This window comes from Aquarana catesbeiana, linkage group LG08, assembly GCF_042186555.1.
Source record: "Aquarana catesbeiana isolate 2022-GZ linkage group LG08, ASM4218655v1, whole genome shotgun sequence".
Classification (NCBI taxonomy): Eukaryota; Metazoa; Chordata; class Amphibia; order Anura; family Ranidae; genus Aquarana; species Aquarana catesbeiana.
This window is the reverse complement of record NC_133331.1, coordinates 169,979,636-169,998,660: the sequence shown is the minus strand read 5'-3', so window position 1 is coordinate 169,998,660 and position 19,025 is coordinate 169,979,636. Positions and strand designations below refer to the sequence as shown.

Sequence of the window (19,025 nt, the reverse complement as noted above, 5' to 3'; positions counted from 1 at the left end):
TGGCTTTAGTAAAGTTACTTTTCACAGAAGAAAAATCATATGTGGGCGGCACAGTGGTGTAGTGGGTAGCACGTTCGCCTAGCAGTAAGAAGGGTCGCTGGTTCAAATCTCGATCACGACACTACCTGCCTGGAGTTTGCATGTTCTCCTTGTGCCTGCGTGGGTTTCCTCCGGGTACTCCGGTTTCCTCCCACACTCCAAAGACATGCTGGTAGGTTAATTGGATCCTGTCTAAATTGTCCCTAGTATATGTATGAATGTGAGTTAGGGACCTTAGATTGTAAGCTCCTTGAGGGTAGGGACTGATGTGAATGTACAATGTATATGTAAAGCGCTGCGTAAATTGACGGCTCTATATAAGTAACTGAAATAAATAAAAATAAAATAAGTATATAAGGAAACACACTGGATTAATAAAAGTCACAATTTCTATATTGTATTAGTTATTATAGTTTTTGTCCAATTTTTGCCTTTCTTTCAGTTATTACTGTGGTTCGACCCCTGGATTATGAACAAATCCCAAATGGTATCATTACTTTGATGGTTATGGCAAAAGACTCTGGGGTACCATCACTGAACAGCTCCGTACCTGTCACAATTGAAGTCTTTGTAAGTATCTACTAATTATTTTTTAATCTGCTGTCTAAAGAACATTCATTACGATTTAATTAAGACCCAGTCATATTAATAAAATTAGTTAGTTGAATGAAGTTATAACATTAATAGCTTCTGTCATGATTCAACATAACCATTTAAGAAAGAAAATGTTAACCATATGGAATCTATTATCCACAGGAATTATCTAAAATATTGGATTTAAGATTGGATTTGTATTTAGAATTGAAGGTCTAAATGTGTATGTATCCAGATACACTTAAAAAAATTAATATGGGAGTCCTAGTTTCATAGGCCCTGCTGTGGGTGCTGAAATGGTCCACATAAATGCCTCTCTTTCCAGCAACCTGCCTAACCATGTGGCTTGTCATCTTCCCTTCAACTTTGTACCTTCCCCTACCATAGATGTGCATGGAATGGCACAACTGCCAGGAAATAGCCACAGACCCAATATTTATTTTGACACGTTAAATACTTAATACAATCATATAGCCACAGAAAGTAATCTTTAAATATAAAAAAATCTTATGAGTATTTGCTGATATTCTATGTACGGTATGTACATGGGCCTTTTGTATTGACTTTATCTACTAATCAGCACATGGTGCCATTTTATTATAGCTGCTCTTCTATATAAACTTTGGGAAATGGTTTATCAAAATGCAGTGGTGAATGCCAGAGTGTTTACTGATTATATCTAAAAATGGCACAAGTTAAAGAGGAATTGCAGTCTGCTCACATAATTGCCATTCTAAAGCTTCCCTCCAACCACTTTGCATATTATTTTATATATACTGTGATTCTGTACTTGCCAAATATGCTGTAGAAATCTCCCCCCACTGAGTCTGGCTGCAACCATTTTAACTGTGGGCACCTGAAGCTGCTGCCTGTTCACTTCCTGGATTTACACAGATACCTCCAGCTCTGCAGCTTTCATTGGCCCTCTTATAACTCACCCCCCTCCCTACCTGGCAAACTCTCATGAGAGTGAGAGAGAGAGCTGTGCATGATGTCATAAGCCTAGGCTTTTTACCAGACAAGAAACAGGAAGTGGGCTGTATAAGGTATTTACTGGCAGAAAAAAAACGTTTTACTATCCAAAGTTAAAACAACAAGGGCAGAAGATGTAATAGATGAAAAGATGAAAAAAAAATACTGAAGGTCCGCTCTAAAACAGATTAGGACTCAAAGCTGTGAATAAATAAATATGACATATATATACTATAAAATGATCTGGGTTCATCATTAATAAGTGTGAGCTCTCCATGTTAGGCAAATGGCAGGACAGGAATCTTGATCCATTAAGCACATTGGTGCTTGCCTGGCTGGGGAATAGATAAAACATACAGTATGTGGGGTAAGAATTCAGGAGGTGCCTGAAGGTGATTAAAGCGGAATGTTTCAGTAAAGAATGGAAGGGTTGTTTTGAATTAAAGGGGTTTGAGATGGAATTGCTTTTTTAAATGGCTGTCTTTGTCCTATTTCCAGAAATTTCATCTAACTTCCTATTAGGAAAGGAAGTAATAGGCAATCTTTTCAAAAGGGGATACAGATAAAAAATAACACATGTTTTAGTAGAGTGGGGACAGGTTTGAACTTCTATCAGTGATTTCAACACCATCTCTGCCTTCCTGTCCTCTTGACAATCACGTGCCTAATTTATTGTATGGGGGTAACATGGACAGAAAGCAAATTTCACCAATGGGGTCACAGACAAATATAAATCTGACAAAAATGTTTTTTTTTCCCACTCTATCCGAAAACTATTGGCTAGTGTTGTGGCTTTAAACATTGCCTGATGCAGTTGTTAAAAGAGAAGTATGACCAAAGCTCTTTTTTCCATACTTCTCTTTCAGGTCATTCAGCTCTTTCAGGTCACCAGCTCTCTGCTCTGCCCCTCCAGTGCTCACTGGAGCTCCAGGCTGGCTCATACATTCAGCGGTGCCCTGAGAGGCTGAGCCCACTGATGATGAGACTTCTGGGTGGATCCCGACAACGTGAGCCTGGAAAGGCTCTGTCAGTTGACGTCACAGAGCCTTTTCAGGCTCACATTGTCGGGATCCACCCAGAAGCCTGATCATCAGTGGGCTCAGCCTCTCAGGGCACCGCTGAATGTATGAGCCAGCCTGGAGCTCCAGTGAGCACTGGAGGGGCAGAGCAGAGAGCTGGTGACTGACAGTCACTGCTCTCTGCTCAGAGCTGGCCGATAAATGAGTGATCAGTGGTCATGTGATCGCTCAGTTCTCAGGTTTAGAGGGGACAGCTACAGCATTACACCGATGCTACAGCAGGGAGCTGAGTATATACATTTATTTTTTTTGTATTCCCACATAGACCTTTTATACTGTCGGGGCATTTTACTGCATAATGCTGCGCAAAAAGATCTCAGAAAGACTGGGAGACGTATCTGTTTTTATTGCTAAAGTGACTATAACAGCATAAAATAATTACTAAACTTACATCCGTTCATAAAACAGCCAGTCAACACAGAGCTATGTTGGTGGGCCTTGTGAAATCAAGTAGCAAAGGTAGTGAAAGCTCCGCAGTCTAAACAAATGTTTGAATCTTTTTCCAGGCATAGCAGGTTATAAACAGTGAAAACGTCTATGTAGCATTGATTAATAGCCAGTGTGGTGAGAAAAAAACAGCACAAATGAGCAGGCACAATTTGACATCCTGTTAACTGCATCTCATTAAAGGAAAACTATAGTTACAACTGAAATTGATCTTGCAACATTTCAAGAGGAAAGAGAATAAACACCTGGCCTTACTGATAATACTATACAAAGTACTGAACACAAGGAATGTTAATACAAAAGGAAAAATGGGCTGTCCTTAACCACTTGCCTACTGGGCACTTTTACCCCTTCCTGCACAGGCCAATTTGCAGCTTTCAGCGCTCTCACACTTTGAATGACAATTGTGTAGTCATGCTACACTGTACCCATATAACATTTTTATCATTTTTTTTATTTATTTCAGGTACTTATATAGCGCCGTCAATTTACGCAGCGCTTTACATATATATATTATACATTCACATCAGTCCCTATACCCTCAAGGAGCTTACAATCTAAGGTCCCTAACTCACATTCATACCTATACTATTTAGACAGGATCCAATTAACCTACCAGCATGTCTTTGGAGTGTGGGAGGAAACCGGAGTACCCGGAGGAAACCCACGCAGACACAGGGAGAACATGCAAACTCCAGGCAGGTAGTGTCGTGGTTGGGATTCGAACCAGCGACCCTTCTTACTGCTAGGCGAGAGTGCTACCCACTGCGCCACTGTGCCGCCCATACATATAGAGCTTTTTTTTGGTGGTATTTAACCACTTGAAGATCGAGCCTCCTTTTCAGACTCGGTGTTTACAAGTTAAAAACAAGTTTTTTTGCTAGAAAAGTTATTAGAACCCCCAAAAATTATAAATTTTTTTTTCTAACACCCTAGAAAATAAAATGGCGGTCATTGGAATACTTTTTGTCACACCGTATTTGCGCAGCGGTCTTACGAGCACACTTTTTTTTTGTAAAAAATGCACTTTGAATAAAAAAATAAGACAGCAGTAAAGTTAGCCCAATTTTTTTTATATTGTGAAAGATAATGTTACGCCGAGTAAATTGATACCCAACATGTCACTCTTCAAAATTGCGCACGCTCGTGAAATGGCGTTAAACTTTTACCCTTGAAAATCTCCATAGGCGACGTTTAAAAAATTTTACAGGTTGCATGTTTTGAGTTACAGAGGAGGTCTAGGGCTATAATTATTGCTCTTCCTCTACCGATTGCGGAGATACCTCACATGTGCGGTTTGACCACCGTTTTCATATGCGGGCGCTATTCATGTATGCGTTCGCTTCTGAGTGCGAGCTCGGGACGGGGCGCTTTAAAAAAAAATGTTTTTTTTTTCCTTATTTATTTTACTTGATTTTACACTGTTTTTTAAAAAAAAAAAAATTGGGTCACTTTTATTCCTATTACAAGGAATGTAAACATCCCTTGTAATAGAAAAAAGCATGACAGGTCCTCTTAAATATGAGATCTGGGGTCAAAAAGTCCTCAGATCTCATATTTGGACTTAAATGCAATAAAAAAAAATTGTCATTTGAAAAAATGACAACAAAAAAATGGCCCTTTAAGACGTATGGGCGGAAGCGACGTGACGTTTTGACGTTGCTTCCGCCCTGCTATGGTATGGAGACAGGTGGGGGCTGTAGAAAATACATTTTTCATAGTTTTTAAAAAATTTTGCAAATAGGTAATGTTTTTTATCCTTCGCTGATGAGGTGGCACTGATGAGTCGGCACTGGTGGGTACTGATGAGGCGGCACTAGTGGGCACTGATGAGGAGGCACTGATAGGCGGCACTGATCACTGATAGGCAGTACTGATAAGTGACACTGATTAGGAGGCACTGATTGGCAGCACTGATGAGCATTGATTGGCAGCATTGATGAGCATTGATTGGTAGCACTAATAAGCATTGATTGGTAGCACTGATGAGCATTGATTGGTAGCACTAATAAGCATTGATTGGTAGCACTGATGAGCATTGATTGGTAGCACTGATGAGCATTGATTGGTAGTGCTGATGATCATTGATTGGCAGCACTGGTGGGCACTGATAGGCAGCACTGGTGGGCACTGTTGGGACTGCACTGATAATCAGGACATTGAAAATCAGTGCTCTGATTATCAGTGTAGATTTTCCTTTCACACAAGCTGGTTATCAGCTCTCCTCTCCTCACGTTGTCAGCATGAGGAATGCAATGCCGATAACCAGCTTGTGTTTACATTGCGATCAGCTGTTATTGGACAAAGCTGATCATGTGGTAAAAGGCCACTGTGATTGGCCCTTTAGCACGATCCGTGATCAGCAGTGTCCTAAGGATACAGAGATCACAGAGTGCACTGCCCACGTGCCACAGGGGGCGGGCAGGCAGCATGATCATGGAAGGACGTCCATAGATGCCCTCCCAGCAATGTGAGCCCACGCTGTAGCCGTTTTTCAGCTATAGCGTGGGTGGGAAGAGGTTAACGTAGTTGTAAACCCTCACATATACCCAGTGAAGTAACTGGCCTCAGGTGATACCCAGAGATGAAACTAATTCTCCTACATAAGGTGTACCTGTTTTGTACCTATTTTTATGTTTTTGGGGTGGGCAGCCTCCCCTTTCCCCAGGTGTCTCCTCTTTTTTTGTAAGTTGTACCTGTTTATCTGCAGTCTTCTCTTCTCTACATTCGTCCAGAAAACATAAGCTTGCTGAGCTGTCAGGAAAAAAAAAAGAGGAAAGCTCTGACAGCTCACTAGAAGGAAGGGACACACCCCCCATACAGGAATAGATCTGAGGCTGCCAATCAGCTGGAGGTCCCTCCCCATCATCATCTTTTTTTTTTTTTTTTGGTGTCAGGAAAAATTGCAGAAGTGATTCATGCTGATAGCAGAGGAAGGAAGCAGCAGAAAGAAATTACACTTAGTGCCCTTTATTGAGAAAAGTACACACTATAGGGGGATATGCTTTGTTCATATTTCACATCTGAGGTTTACAACTACTTAAAGAGTCTATTCACATGGGCTATCAGCACACCCTGTTATTTCTAGTGGCAAGAGTCTGTGGATCTCTGCGTCTGGAATGACATGTGTATAGGAATGGCTGCGGCCACTAAGCTCATACAATGCAATGACAGGTTAATGGCCACCACAGCTATTCATGATTGTTCACACAGCCAGCAATTAATCTGCGGTAAATATGGCTAGATGCAATCAAACTACTGCTAATCACTGGCCATGTGAAGATATTCCTGGCATGCCAAAGTGGAAGCAGTTCTCTTAGACAAGGTAAAAAAATATGAACGCTTATGGAAACCATGGGCGGACCACTATCTCCCTCCTGGCTTTGATTAAACATTTCTGTCCCCTTCCTTCCTGTAAATTTGTTGCTAGGGACCCTTGGACGAAGATCCCTGATCTCCTCTCCCACTTCACCCCCGGGACCTATCCCTAGTTCCTTTGTCTCCCCCTCCCTCTTTAGTCCCTCTGCTCCTTGCTTCTTCTCACATCCCCCTGCATTTTGGCCCCTTTCCCTTTCTTCTCCTCCTGCTTCTTCCTCCCTCTTTCTTTCCCTTCTACCTTCTCTTCTTTTTTTTCTGATCACTTAGGCCATTACACATGGACTACCCTACAGCCCGTCCAGATGATAGAATGAACAGGACGACATGTGCCGAATGGCAAGCGAAAATCACTCTACTCATTTTACTTAGAGTAGCCTACTTAGTTTCCACAAACTGTCAAGCCCAATACCCCTACCTGCACACCCCATGTGTTATCTGCTGCTTTTTGATTGTTACCCTGCAGAGTATTTCATATGTTTTTTAGCTGTCGTGAGGGGTGGACCTTACCCCTCTTCCTCCTTCCATACATGACCTACAGTAGCTGAACAGTTGGGGTTAACCATTCTCCCCTATAAAATGTTATACTACAGTTACCAAGCATTTATCATCTTTGTTTTCGATGTGTCCCTTACCACATTGTTATGGCCTTTCTCTCTACAAAATTGGTACGCTATTATGCACACAGTTTTTTACCCTTCCTTTTTGGGGTTATTCTGCAAGAGTTATGCCCCGTACACACGGTCGGATTTTCCGACGGAAAATGTGTGATAGGACCTTGTTGTCGGAAATTCCGACTGTGTGTGGGCTCCATCACACATTTTCCATCGGAATTTCCAACACACAAAGTTTGAGAGCAGGCTATAAAATTTTCCGACAACAAAATCCGTTGTCGGAAATTCTGATCGTGTGTACACAAATCCGACGGACAAAGTGCCACGCATGCTCAGAATAAATAAAGAGATGAAAGCTATTGGCCACTGCCCCGTTTATAGTCCCGACGTACGTGTTTTACGTCACCGCGTTCAGAACGATCGGATTTTCTGACAACTTTGTGTGACCGTGTGTATGCAAGACAAGTTTGAGCCAACATCCGTCGGAAAAAATCCATGGATTTTGTTGTCGGAATGTCCGATCAATTTCCGACTGTGTGTATGGGCCATTACTGTATGTTACTTGTATGTTACTCTTTTTTTCTGTACCAATAAAATATTTTAACAGGGAGATATTCCTGGCAATACGTGCTAATTGCCCATGTGAATGCACCCAAACTGTAGAGTTTAAACCTAGAATTCTCTGTAAAAGTAAAACTTGAGGTAGATTAAAGCATACTGTATATAAATCCATAAACAAGAATGTAAAAGGTCGGCTTACTAGACCTTAGATATGGTGAAAGCATTCATTTTTTTCAGGCTGTTTCCCCTTTATCACCCACTAATCCTGAAAATAACTCATCACCTGGTCCTGGATCCTGGAGGCTGGATTGTGTCTTGTAAATGGGGTAAGGTGTTTGGCACGCTACCCATGAATTAGCAGGAATTCCTCCGAACAGACAGGCGCATGATTCACAGTCACACCGCTGTAGGCAAATCATCAAAGTAAATGATCCACAACTCTGTTAATTGCTCTTAAAATCTTCCATTTATTATTAACTCCACAGAGTACATATCTATCCAATACAGCAAGTTGACACGTTTCAAAAAAAAGATAGGTGACAAAAAGGAGCCTAGAGTAGGTGCCCACCGACTAGAAAATTGGCAACCCGCCTTCAGGACCTTATATAGACTTTTGTCTAAATGTAAAATAGGTACATAAATTCCTTTGAATTATATTTACTACTTCATGATACTCCCTTGAAAAGTAACAGGAATACCGATCCCCTTTCCATCTATGTTTCTCTAGTTCTTCTTCTTCCTTCTAGCGGCATCATGCAAGAAGATCCTCCCTATTGGATTTTGTCTTTGTCTGCCTTTATCAAATAGGGATTTTTGACACAAATGTAAACCCTGAACTCCTAAAATGTGTAAATAGTGTTTAATTTTGTTATCTCAAAATGTAGCAAAATACGTGAATTAAAAAGCAATATAATGCAGCTTACCGGTAACTAGATGTGATGGTGGCATTTGTTTCCTTTTTTTAGGCACTTTGCTTTTTATTTTCGGGTGACAGCACTTATTCACTGTACTGTATATATTGAGGAGCAGAGTTGTTTCTCTAGCGAGGGATTACAGATCACAGATCAGATCATTCTAAAACACAAAGATCAAAGGATTTTTTTCCTCAGCTGCAGAAGCAGTGGGTGGGGATCTGAAGTCTCACAGTGCTGATCTCAGCAAGGACAGCTCTATGCCCTGATTGGAGGGAAGGCCCCTCATCTTCATACAGTACTCAGAAAACATGCAGAGCTGTGGATATCAGTCATAGGCTGTGTGCTGGAGTTCTTCTTCCCCATTACCCTTTTATCTATTGTGTCTGGAAAACCTGTCAGAAGTGACTCATGCAGATAGCAGAAGAAGGAAGCAGCAGAGAAAAATCATACTCCGCTCTTTGGATAGAGGCAAGTACACAGTATAGAATAAATGCTATGTTCATATATCAGGTCTGAGGATTATAGCCACTTTAAGTCCTTCTCTCTAGTTCCCATTCTGTTGTGTAGGTGCTATAGTAATTCTCAGCCTCTCCCCTGAAGGAGAGAGCACACCAAACTCTGCAGACAGGCAATTATCATTTTTAGGAGCAAATAAGGAATAGCAGCCTTTATGTTCTGTTAGTTTTAAGTTACCTTTAACCATTTGAAGACCATGCCTATTCTGACACTTGTTGTTTACAACAAAATCTGTATTTATTTGCTAGAAAGTTACTTAGAACCCCTAAACATTGTATATATTTTTAGCAGAGGCCCTGAAGAATAAAATGGTGGTTATTGCTGTGCAAATAAAAACACAATATATATAACCCAATTTTTTTTTAAATGTAAGAGATGATGTTATGTTGAGCAAATATATACCTAACATGTCATGTTTTAAAATTGCGCACACGTGTGGAATGGCGACAAACTACGATACTTAAAATTCTCCATAGGCAACGCTTTAAACTTTTTACAGGATACCAGTTTAGAGATACAAAGGAGGTCTAGCACAAGAATTATTGCTCTTGCTATAACATTTGCGACAATACCTCTAATGTGTGGTGCGAACACTCTTTACATATGCATGCGCAACCCACGTATGCGTTCGCCTCAGGAGGACAGAGGCGCTTTAAATTTTGTATTATTTATTTTATTTAAAAAATTTATTTTTACACTGTCCCTTTATTTTTTTTATCACGTTTATTCCTGTCACAAAAGATGAATTTTTGGATGATGGACTTTGTAGGCATAACACAAGTATATATTAAAATTATATTTATTACAAAAATAGAATCAAAACAATTACATACAATTTCATAAATTATTCACAAAATGTGCCTATGAGCATAAACAACGCACCACCTACATACATAGAAACTAATAATCAAAAAATCGGAGGACCAAACAGATCACTCTACAATATTAAGAAAAATTGAAGAGGTAGTGTGTCATATTAGAACTCAGCTCTACATGTTGCATATATTCAACAGACGCTTCTTCAGGAGCTTATGGTGTATTATTAATCAAGAACGAGAAGAAAAGAATTGAACAGAGTGTAATATCCTCAGCAGTTATAAGGATTCAGGGAAACGGATCTTCAGATCACTTCTTAACGGCTTGCCGACCAGCGCACGCGGATGTAGGTCGGCAGAATGGCACTGGCAGGCAAAAGGGCGTACAGGTACGTCCCCTTTAAAAAGCGGCATCCTTAGTGCGTGCGCGCCGCCGTCTCCGTGAGCGTGACTGTGGATCCCGCGGACTCGATGTCCGCCGGGTGCCCGCAATCGTGTCACAGAGAGGAAGAATGGGGAGATGCTTATGTAAACAAAGCATTCCCCATTCTGCCTAGTGACAGGACAGTGATCTACTGCTCTCTGTGATCGAGAGCAGTGATCACTGTCCTGTGTGTTCAAGCCCAGCCCCCTCACAGTTAGAATCACTCCCTAGGACACACTTAACCCCTTCACTGCCCCCTAGTGGTTAACCCCTTCACTGCCAGTGTCATTTACACAGTAATCAATGCATTTTTAATCGCACTGATCACTGTATAAGTGACAATGGTCCCAAAAATGTGTCAAAAATGTCCGATGTGTCCGCCATAATGTTGCAGTCCCGATAAAAATCGCCACAATTACTAATAAAAAAATAAAGAATAAAAATGCCATAAAACTATCCCCTATTTTGTAGACGCTACAAATTTTGCGCAAACCAATCAATATACAAAAAGTAAAAAATACGGCATTTTTTTCAAAATTGTCGCTATTTTTTTGTTTATAGCGCAAAAAATAAAAACCGCAGAGGCGATCAGCGTTTGGGGAAGCCTCCTGCTAAATGAAAGCCCATTTATCCACAAATATGTAGTCCCTGATGGATATCTTATGGAGTATGGTTCCCTGGAGGTCTCCGCTCTGATGACAGCACCGCACATGGTGTTCTACAGCTGTTTCCACCACAGAGGTGATCATAGGCGTGCGCACAGGGTGTGCCGGGTGTGCCCAGGCACACCCTAATCCCCCCATGCGCATTAGTGTTATCGTTCTGTGTAGCAACAGGAACATGGGAAAGATCTCCCTCTTACTGGCTCTGCCATAAGAGAAGTGTTTATCCTTTTCTCTTTCACCGTGCCAGCAGGGAGATCAATGTGCCGGAGTCATATATATATAGATACATACACATGCATGTGTGTTTGAGCTTAAGGGTGCACACCCTAACGCATTAGGCTGCGCACACCTATGGAGGTGATCAAAAACCACCAAAAGAAAGCTCTATTTGTGGGAAAAAAAGCACCTCGGTTTTGTTTGGGTACAACGTCGCACGACCGCGCTATTGTCAGTTAAAGTGACGCAGTGCTGAAACGCAAAAAAACGCTCTGGTCTTGGGCAGTCAAATGGTCTGGGGCTGAAGTGGTTAAATAGTTTATAAGTCAGCCTCACGCCAAATACCTTAGGGTAATTAGTGGTGTTTGACACAAACGATAGAGAATATCCAGGACATCTAATCAGGTACTGGCTATGTCAGTTTGGGGAAGCCTCCTGCTACATGAAAGCCCAGTTATCCACAAATATGTAGTCCATGATGGATATCTTATGGAGTATGGTTTCCGCTCTGATGACAGCACCGCACGTGGTGTTCCACAGCTGTTTCCACCACAGAGGTGATCAAATGCCACCAAAAGAAAGCTCTATTTGTGGGAAAAAAAGGACATCGATGTTGTTTGAGTACAGGGTCGCACGACCGCGCAGTTGGCAGTTAAAGCGATACAGTGCCGTATCGCAAAAAAGGGCTTGGTCAGGAAGGGGGTAAATCCTTCCAGGGCTGAAGTGGTTAAAGAGTACCTTCACTTTTGTTGAGAAAAAAAAAACATTCCCCTCCAGGTAATCAATGTTTACTGCAGGGATTTTAACACATTTTGTTGCAGATTCCTACCAGTTTCTGCTCTGAAAAAAACACGGTTTGTTCCATGTATATTATTTGAATACTGCTTCTGAATGGGAGTTATTAATTTATTTTATTCAGCTGGTGCATGTTCTGATGAGAAAAGTTGCATGTCTGCATCTCTTTAGAAGTGATTAGCCATAAGAGAGTATCTCACCAAAATATTTTTTTTTGAATAGGATGTCTAAAACCTGACTTGAACCTAATGCCGCGTACACACGGTCGGACTTTCCGGCATACTTCACAGTCACAGTCGCAGTCCCAGCATGCCCAGGGACTGTGACATCATATGGGGGCGGGGTCTCCGCCTATATAAGTCACAACGCAGCCCTCAGAGACCAGTCCAGCCGGAGAGAGCGTCGTGTCAACATCTGGGGGAAGAGAAGAGAAGAGAAGTCAAGAAGCCAAGAAGCCCAGAAGTCCGGACCTCCGCTCGCAATAGAGCTACATGAAGAGAGCGGAGGGGCCGGCCGAAGACCTGCGACACCGGGAGAAGAGGCCGGAGAGCGGAGAAGAACCAACCGGACGCCGGGAGAAGATGAAGCGGAGGGACCCCCGAAGCCGGAAGAAGACCCCCGAAGCCGGAGGAAGATCCCCCCCCCGGAGCTGTTTAATAAAATATTTTAAAAACCTGTGTAGTGTGTTTTATTACTTACACTTTTTTCCTAGGTAAATGGGTAGGGGTACCATGTACCCCATACTCATTTACATAGGGTGGGGGGCCGGGATCTGGGGGCCCCCTTATTAAAGGGGGCTCCCAGATTCCGATAAGCCCCCGCCCGCAGACCCCGACAACCAACGGCCAGGGTTGTCGGGAAGAGGCCCTTGTCCTCATCAACATGGGGACAAGGTGCTTTGGGGGGGGGGGGCGCAGGGCGCCCCCCTCCCCCAAAGCACCCACCCCCCATGTTGAGGGCATGCGGCCTGGTACGGTTCAGGAGGGGGGGGGGCGCTCGCTCGTCCCCACCCCCTTTCCTGACCGGCCAGGCTGCGTGCTCGGATCGGGGTCTGGTATGGATTTTAGGGGGACCCCACGCCGTTTTTTCGGCGTAGCGGGGTTCCCCTTTATAATCCATACCAGACCTAAGGGCCTGGTATGCCCCGCGCTCGCCGCAATAGGAAGATTTGTTTTTCCTATTGCAGCGAGCGCGAGATGCAATACCATCCCCTCGTGTCGTATTTGGTCTGTCGGACCAGCCTACACACGAGCGGGCTTTCCGTCGGACCAGCACACACACGAGCGGACTTTCCGCCCGAAACTGAGTCCGACGGAAAGATTTCAAACATGTTTAAAATCTAGGTCCGGCGGGCTTTTGGGAAGAAGTCCGCCGGAAAAGTCCGCCGCCGCCCACACACGGGCGGATTGTCCGGCACACTCTGGTCCGCCGGACCAAGTATGCCGGAAAGTCCGACCGTGTGTACGCGGCATAACTCACATTCATACATACTAGGGCCAATTTAGTCAGGATCCAATTAACCTACCAGCATGTCTTTGGAGTGTGGGAGGAAACCGGAGTACCCGGAGGAAACCCACGCAGACACAGGGAGAACATGCAAACTCCAGGCAGGTAGTGTCATGGTCGGGATACGCTGTCATGATGACTGTATCCAATCATGGCTCATTGCTCTTAATCCCGCCTCACACTATAAAAGTATTCTTTCTATAGCGGACATTTGTAGTGTCATAGCAGCGTGGAGAGGGATAGAACAGGGCTCTGTTCAGTGCTATTAGACAGTTAGTGTGCTATTCTGGTTCTATTGTCAGTAGAATCAGTTTAGTGTACATCTAGGGCTAGTTCAGTGTGAGTGTAGTGCGACCATGCATCTTTACATTAGTGTTAATGTAAGGATAGTTTAGTTATTGTGAGTGTAGTGCGACGACCATTCATCTTTACATTAGTGTGAATGCAGGGATACTTCAGTCAGTGTGAGTGTAGTGACCGTTTAACACAGTTTTTTCTGTGCGTTACTGCAAGTTTAACGCCATATATTTCATTGCGTTACTGAACATTTCATGCAGTATATTGTGGTATATTATAGTGTATCTGTGGAGTGTGCATGTGTCGTTAATACTCAAATTAAAGTGCCGCACCAGCCTTGTGCAATATCCTTTAATACATTTATTAAGAAGAAAAGAGGCTCTGAGGAAGAAGGTTAACCTTCGTAACGTGTCAGCCAGTAGCGGTTCGTACGTCCTCTCTTCAGGATTTAGAGACTGCTATCAGTACATGGACTGTCACAAGTCAAAGACTGTTACAAGTGTGATTTTTCTCTCTACCCTTGTGAGTAGTTTTTAATTATGTTTTCTTATTAATAAATGTATCAAAGGATAATGCACAAGGCTGGCGCGCCCTTTTTTTTCTGTTTTTTTTGTCTGTTTGCTAGAATATCCCTATCCTGGAGGGCAGCAAGGCCGAAAGATATTGTCCACCCTGAACTTAGGACTGCCTGGCTTACACATTTGTGCACAGGAGTATTTGCTTTGCTATATCAAATTAAAGTGCACCAAACACCACTTTTCATTTAAAGTACATCCACATACACATTTACATTACATTTTGTTAATGAGCACCCCTATTCCACCCATCATGTCTGGATGGACAACAAGGAGAGGCAGACGTTCCCATGGCACTGTAAGGGGGCTAGCAGCGTATGTGTCCACAGGCAAAGGTGAACATTGTCAGTCCTCAGGGAGGGCATAATTTCCTCTGTTTAGTGATGTTGCCCATGCTATCCAGCCACAGCATGCAGAGGAGGTGGTGGACTGGCTTACTAAACTGTCCTCATCCTCTGTCACCCAAGCGGAGACTAGTGCTCAGTCCCCTGCAGCTTCCAGAGTGGCAAAACCTGCCTCCTTGTCCACAGCTATTTCTGCCATAGTCCCAGTATCAGACATGGAGGAGTCAGCTGGATTATTTGAACACAGCGTCAGCCAATTGCTTCTTGACGATGCACAACCATTAGTCAATTCAGATGTTGGTTCTAAGGTTGAGGAAGGCAGGAACATGAGCCTACAGAGAGGGGAGAACACTGGTACACAAATTGGCTGTCATGTTCCCCCAGCAGCAGTGTATTGCCAAGTTGTCTCCAGTGGTAATGAGGATGGAGGAGATGAAGATGAGGTCACTGACTCGACTTGGGTGCTGGATAGAGCAGAGGAGGAAAGTGAGGGTGAGGCACAACCCCAATGAGGCAGCCATCATGGAAGAGTACAGAGCAGCCACCCTATTCCATCACATTGTGGAGCTGTTATCTCCCGGCTCACTTCCCACAGCTCAGCTGTCTGGGCCTTTTTTAGTACATGTGCAGCCGATCACACTGTTGCTATTTGCAAACTTTGTCTCAAGCGCATCAAGCAGGGCAAAAACACCAACCATTTAGGTACCACATGCTTGACAAGGCATTTAACCTCCCACCATTCAGCTCTACACACAAGAGTGTGTAGTCATTTTAGGCAGTCATACACAGCCAGTGCTTGGTTGGCTGAAATTCAACAGGAATTCCACCTGCCCATAAACCGCCTGATTTGTAACATGCCCACAAGGTGTAACTCGACTTTGGCAATGCTGCAGTGGCTGCACATGCAGCAGAGGGCCATCAACGATTCCCTGTGTAAGTATGGCACAACGACAGGCACAGACCGGCTCGGCTTTTTTTCCCCAGGCCAATGGCTGCTCATAAAGGATGCATGCACTGTACTGTCACCATTTGAGGAGGCCACAAGGATGATGAGCCGTGACAATGCATGCATCAGTGACACAGTCCCTGTTGTGTTCCTGCTGGAGCTGACTCTTCGTGGCATTATAAACAGGGCAATCGAGGCAGAGCAGCGGCACAAACAGGAGGACTTCCTTTCCTCTCAAGGCCCACTTTATGCAGACACCATTGTTTCTATGCCACAGAACACACTAGTGGAGGGGGATACTATAATCCTCAGTGACCCTGAGGAGTCTGCTTCTCATGCCTCCGCAAATTTGCGGTGCATGGGCTCCCTCATGCTTCAAAGACTGCAAAAGGACCCAAGAATACATGGTGTAAAGGAAAAGGATCACTATTGGTTGGCAACCCTCCTTGACCACCATTAAAAGTAGAAAGTCTCAAAACTCATCCTGTTCCGACACTGAGTGCAGAAGATGAAATCTCTTGAGTACACCTTAAAGAGAAGTTTATCAAACGCTTTTCCAGACTGTCCTTGCCACCCAGGGCTGTCAGCTTCCACATCCCATCGGCAGTGTCTGCATCACATGGTGGACAATTATCTAGGGGCAAAAACAGAGATGGAGAGCTTTCCAGTCGACGATCCACTGGCTTACTGGGTCATGAGAATAGACCACTGGCCAGAACTTGCCCAGTATGCTGCCCTGCATCCAGCATGCATTCCAAACGGGCATTCAGTGCTGCTGGAGGTTTTGTTACTGATTATAGAACGCATCTGTCCACAGACTCCGTGGACCTTCGGGCTTTTATCAAAATCAATCAGTCCTGGATAGGGATGAGCCGAACACCCCCCGGTTCGGTTCGCACCAGAACCCGCGAACGGACCGAAAGTTCGCACGAACGTTAGAACCCCATTGACGTCTATGGGACTCGAACGTTCGAAATCAAAAGTGCTCATTTTAAAGGCTAATTTGCATGGTATTGTCCTAAAAAGGGTTTGGGGACCCGGGTCCTACCCCAGGGGACATGTATCAATGCAAAAAAAACTTTTAAAAACGGCCGTTTTTTCGGGAGCAGTGATTTTAATGATGCTTAAAGTAAAAAAAAAAAAGTGAAATATTCCTTTAAATATCGTACCTGGGGGGTGTCTATAGTATGCCTGTAAAGTGACGCGTGTTTCCCATGTTTAGAACAGTCCCTGCACCAAATGTCATTTTTAAAGGAAAAAATCTCATTTAAAACTGCTTGCGGGTTTAATGTAATGTCGGGTCATGGCAATATGGATGAAAATCAGTGAGACAAACGGCATGGGTACCCCCCAGTCCATTACCAGGCCCTTTGGGTCTTGTATGGATATTAAGGGGAACCCCGCACCCAAATTAAAATAAGGAAAGGTGTGGGGCCACCAGGCCCTATATACTCTGAACAGCAGTATACAGGCGGTGCAAACAAGACAGGGACTGTAGGTTTGTTGTTAAGTAGAATCTGTTTGTAATTTTGAACATTTTTAACGTGTTTAGCTCCAGCCAAAAAATCTTTTCTAAGCTTTTTGGAAAACATAGGGAAGGGTTATCACCCCTGTGACATTTGTTTTGCTGTCTTTCCTCCTCTTCAGAAGATTTCACCTCACTTTTTTGTCCCAATGAAAAATGTTTTTTGAAAATTTGGGTTTTTTTGTGGAACAAGGATTGGAAAGCATCAGTGGAAAGGAGAAATTGTTTTCCCATATTAACTCTTACAGGAGAGAATTTCCCTTCCTAGGGGTAGATTTCATCTCACTTCCTGTTGTCTCCTTCCGTTTGCAAGTAGGAGTCGTTTGTAAGTTAGATGTTTGAAAGTAGGGTCCTGCCCTATATACTCAGCAGAAATTTGGGCCTTAGGTGTTGCTGTGGCCACAACACTGTAAGCCCTCACAGGGCCCTGCTGTGAAATATTAGATCAAGAATTGTAATTACATGCCCCTGTTGAACAGGAGCTGAAAAATTAGGCCTTAGGCACTGGTGCTGGTGCCACAACACTGCAACCCCTCACAGACACTCTAGTTGGAACGCAGGAACGAGCCCTGCTGCAAATTATTGCTTCAAAAATTGTAATTACACGCCCCTGTTAGACAGGGGCAGAAAAATTGGGCCTTAGGCACTGGTGCTGGTGCCACAACACTGCAACCCCTCACAGACACTCTAGTTGGAACGCAGGAACGAGCCCTGCTGCAAAGTATTGCATCAAAAATTGTAATTACACGCCCCTGTTAGACAGGGGCAGAAAAATTGGGCCTTAGGCACTGGTGCTGGTGCCACAACACTGCAACCCCTCACAGACACTCTAGTTGGAACGCAGGAACGAGCCCTGCTGCAAAGTATTGCATCAAAAATTGTAATTACACGCCCCTGTTAGACAGGGGCAGAAAAATTGGGCCTTAGGCACTGGTGCTGGTGCCACAACACTGCAACCCCTCACAGACACTCTAGTTGGAACGCAGGAACGAGCCCTGCTGCAAAGTATTGCATCAAAAATTGTAATTACACGCCCCTGTTAGACAGGGGCAGAAAAATTGGGCCTTAGGCACTGGTGCTGGTGCCACAACACTGCAACCCCTCACAGACACTCTAATTGGAACGCAGGAACGAGCCCTGCTGCAAAGTATTGCATCAAAAATTGTAATTACACGCCCCTGTTAGACAGGGGCAGAAAAATTGGGCCCTAGGCACTGGTGCTGGTGCCACAACACTGCAACCCCTCACAGACACTCTAGTTGGAATGCAGGAACGAGCCCTGCTGCAAAGTATTACATCAAAAATTGTAATTACACGCCCCTGTTAAACAGGGGCTGAAAAATTGTGCCTTAGGCACTGGTGGTGGCGCCCAGAACCAAAAATGTTCTTACAAGCTATCAGCGTGATGATTGAGGAGGAAGAGGATAATTACTCAGGGATAGTCACTCAGCATCAGCATAGGCAGTCTTTGAAGGGATCTGAGATTTCAAAAAAAATTATTCGGTTACATCAGCATCAGGTGCTTGGTAGCTGGTGGTGATCCAAGACTCATTCATTTTTATGAAGGTCAGCCGATCGACCGAGTCGGTGGACAGACGCACCCTGTGATCGGTTACCACGCCTCCAGCAGCACTGAATGTGCGTTCCGAAAGAACGCTGGATGCAGGACAGGCCAGTAGCTCAATTGCATACTGTGCAAGCTCTGGCCAGTGATCCATCCTCAAGACCCAGTAACCCAGAGGATTTTCGGTGGGAAAGGTGTCCAAGTCTGATCTTGCCCCTAGGTATTCCTGCACCATGTAAAAC

The 19,025-nt window shown here is 43.9% G+C and overlaps 1 protein-coding gene across 1 annotated transcript in view; it reads left to right on the top strand.

The window, feature by feature from the left end:
• The window catches only part of CDH23 (cadherin related 23), a 1,935,615-nt gene that overhangs the window by 1,240,369 nt on the left and 676,221 nt on the right, over window positions 1-19,025 (top strand). Inside the window, exon 17 of the mRNA XM_073596703.1 lies at window positions 482-609. Within this exon, the coding sequence (XP_073452804.1) occupies window positions 482-609 (128 nt within the window). The remainder of the gene's footprint in view (window positions 1-481; window positions 610-19,025) is intronic.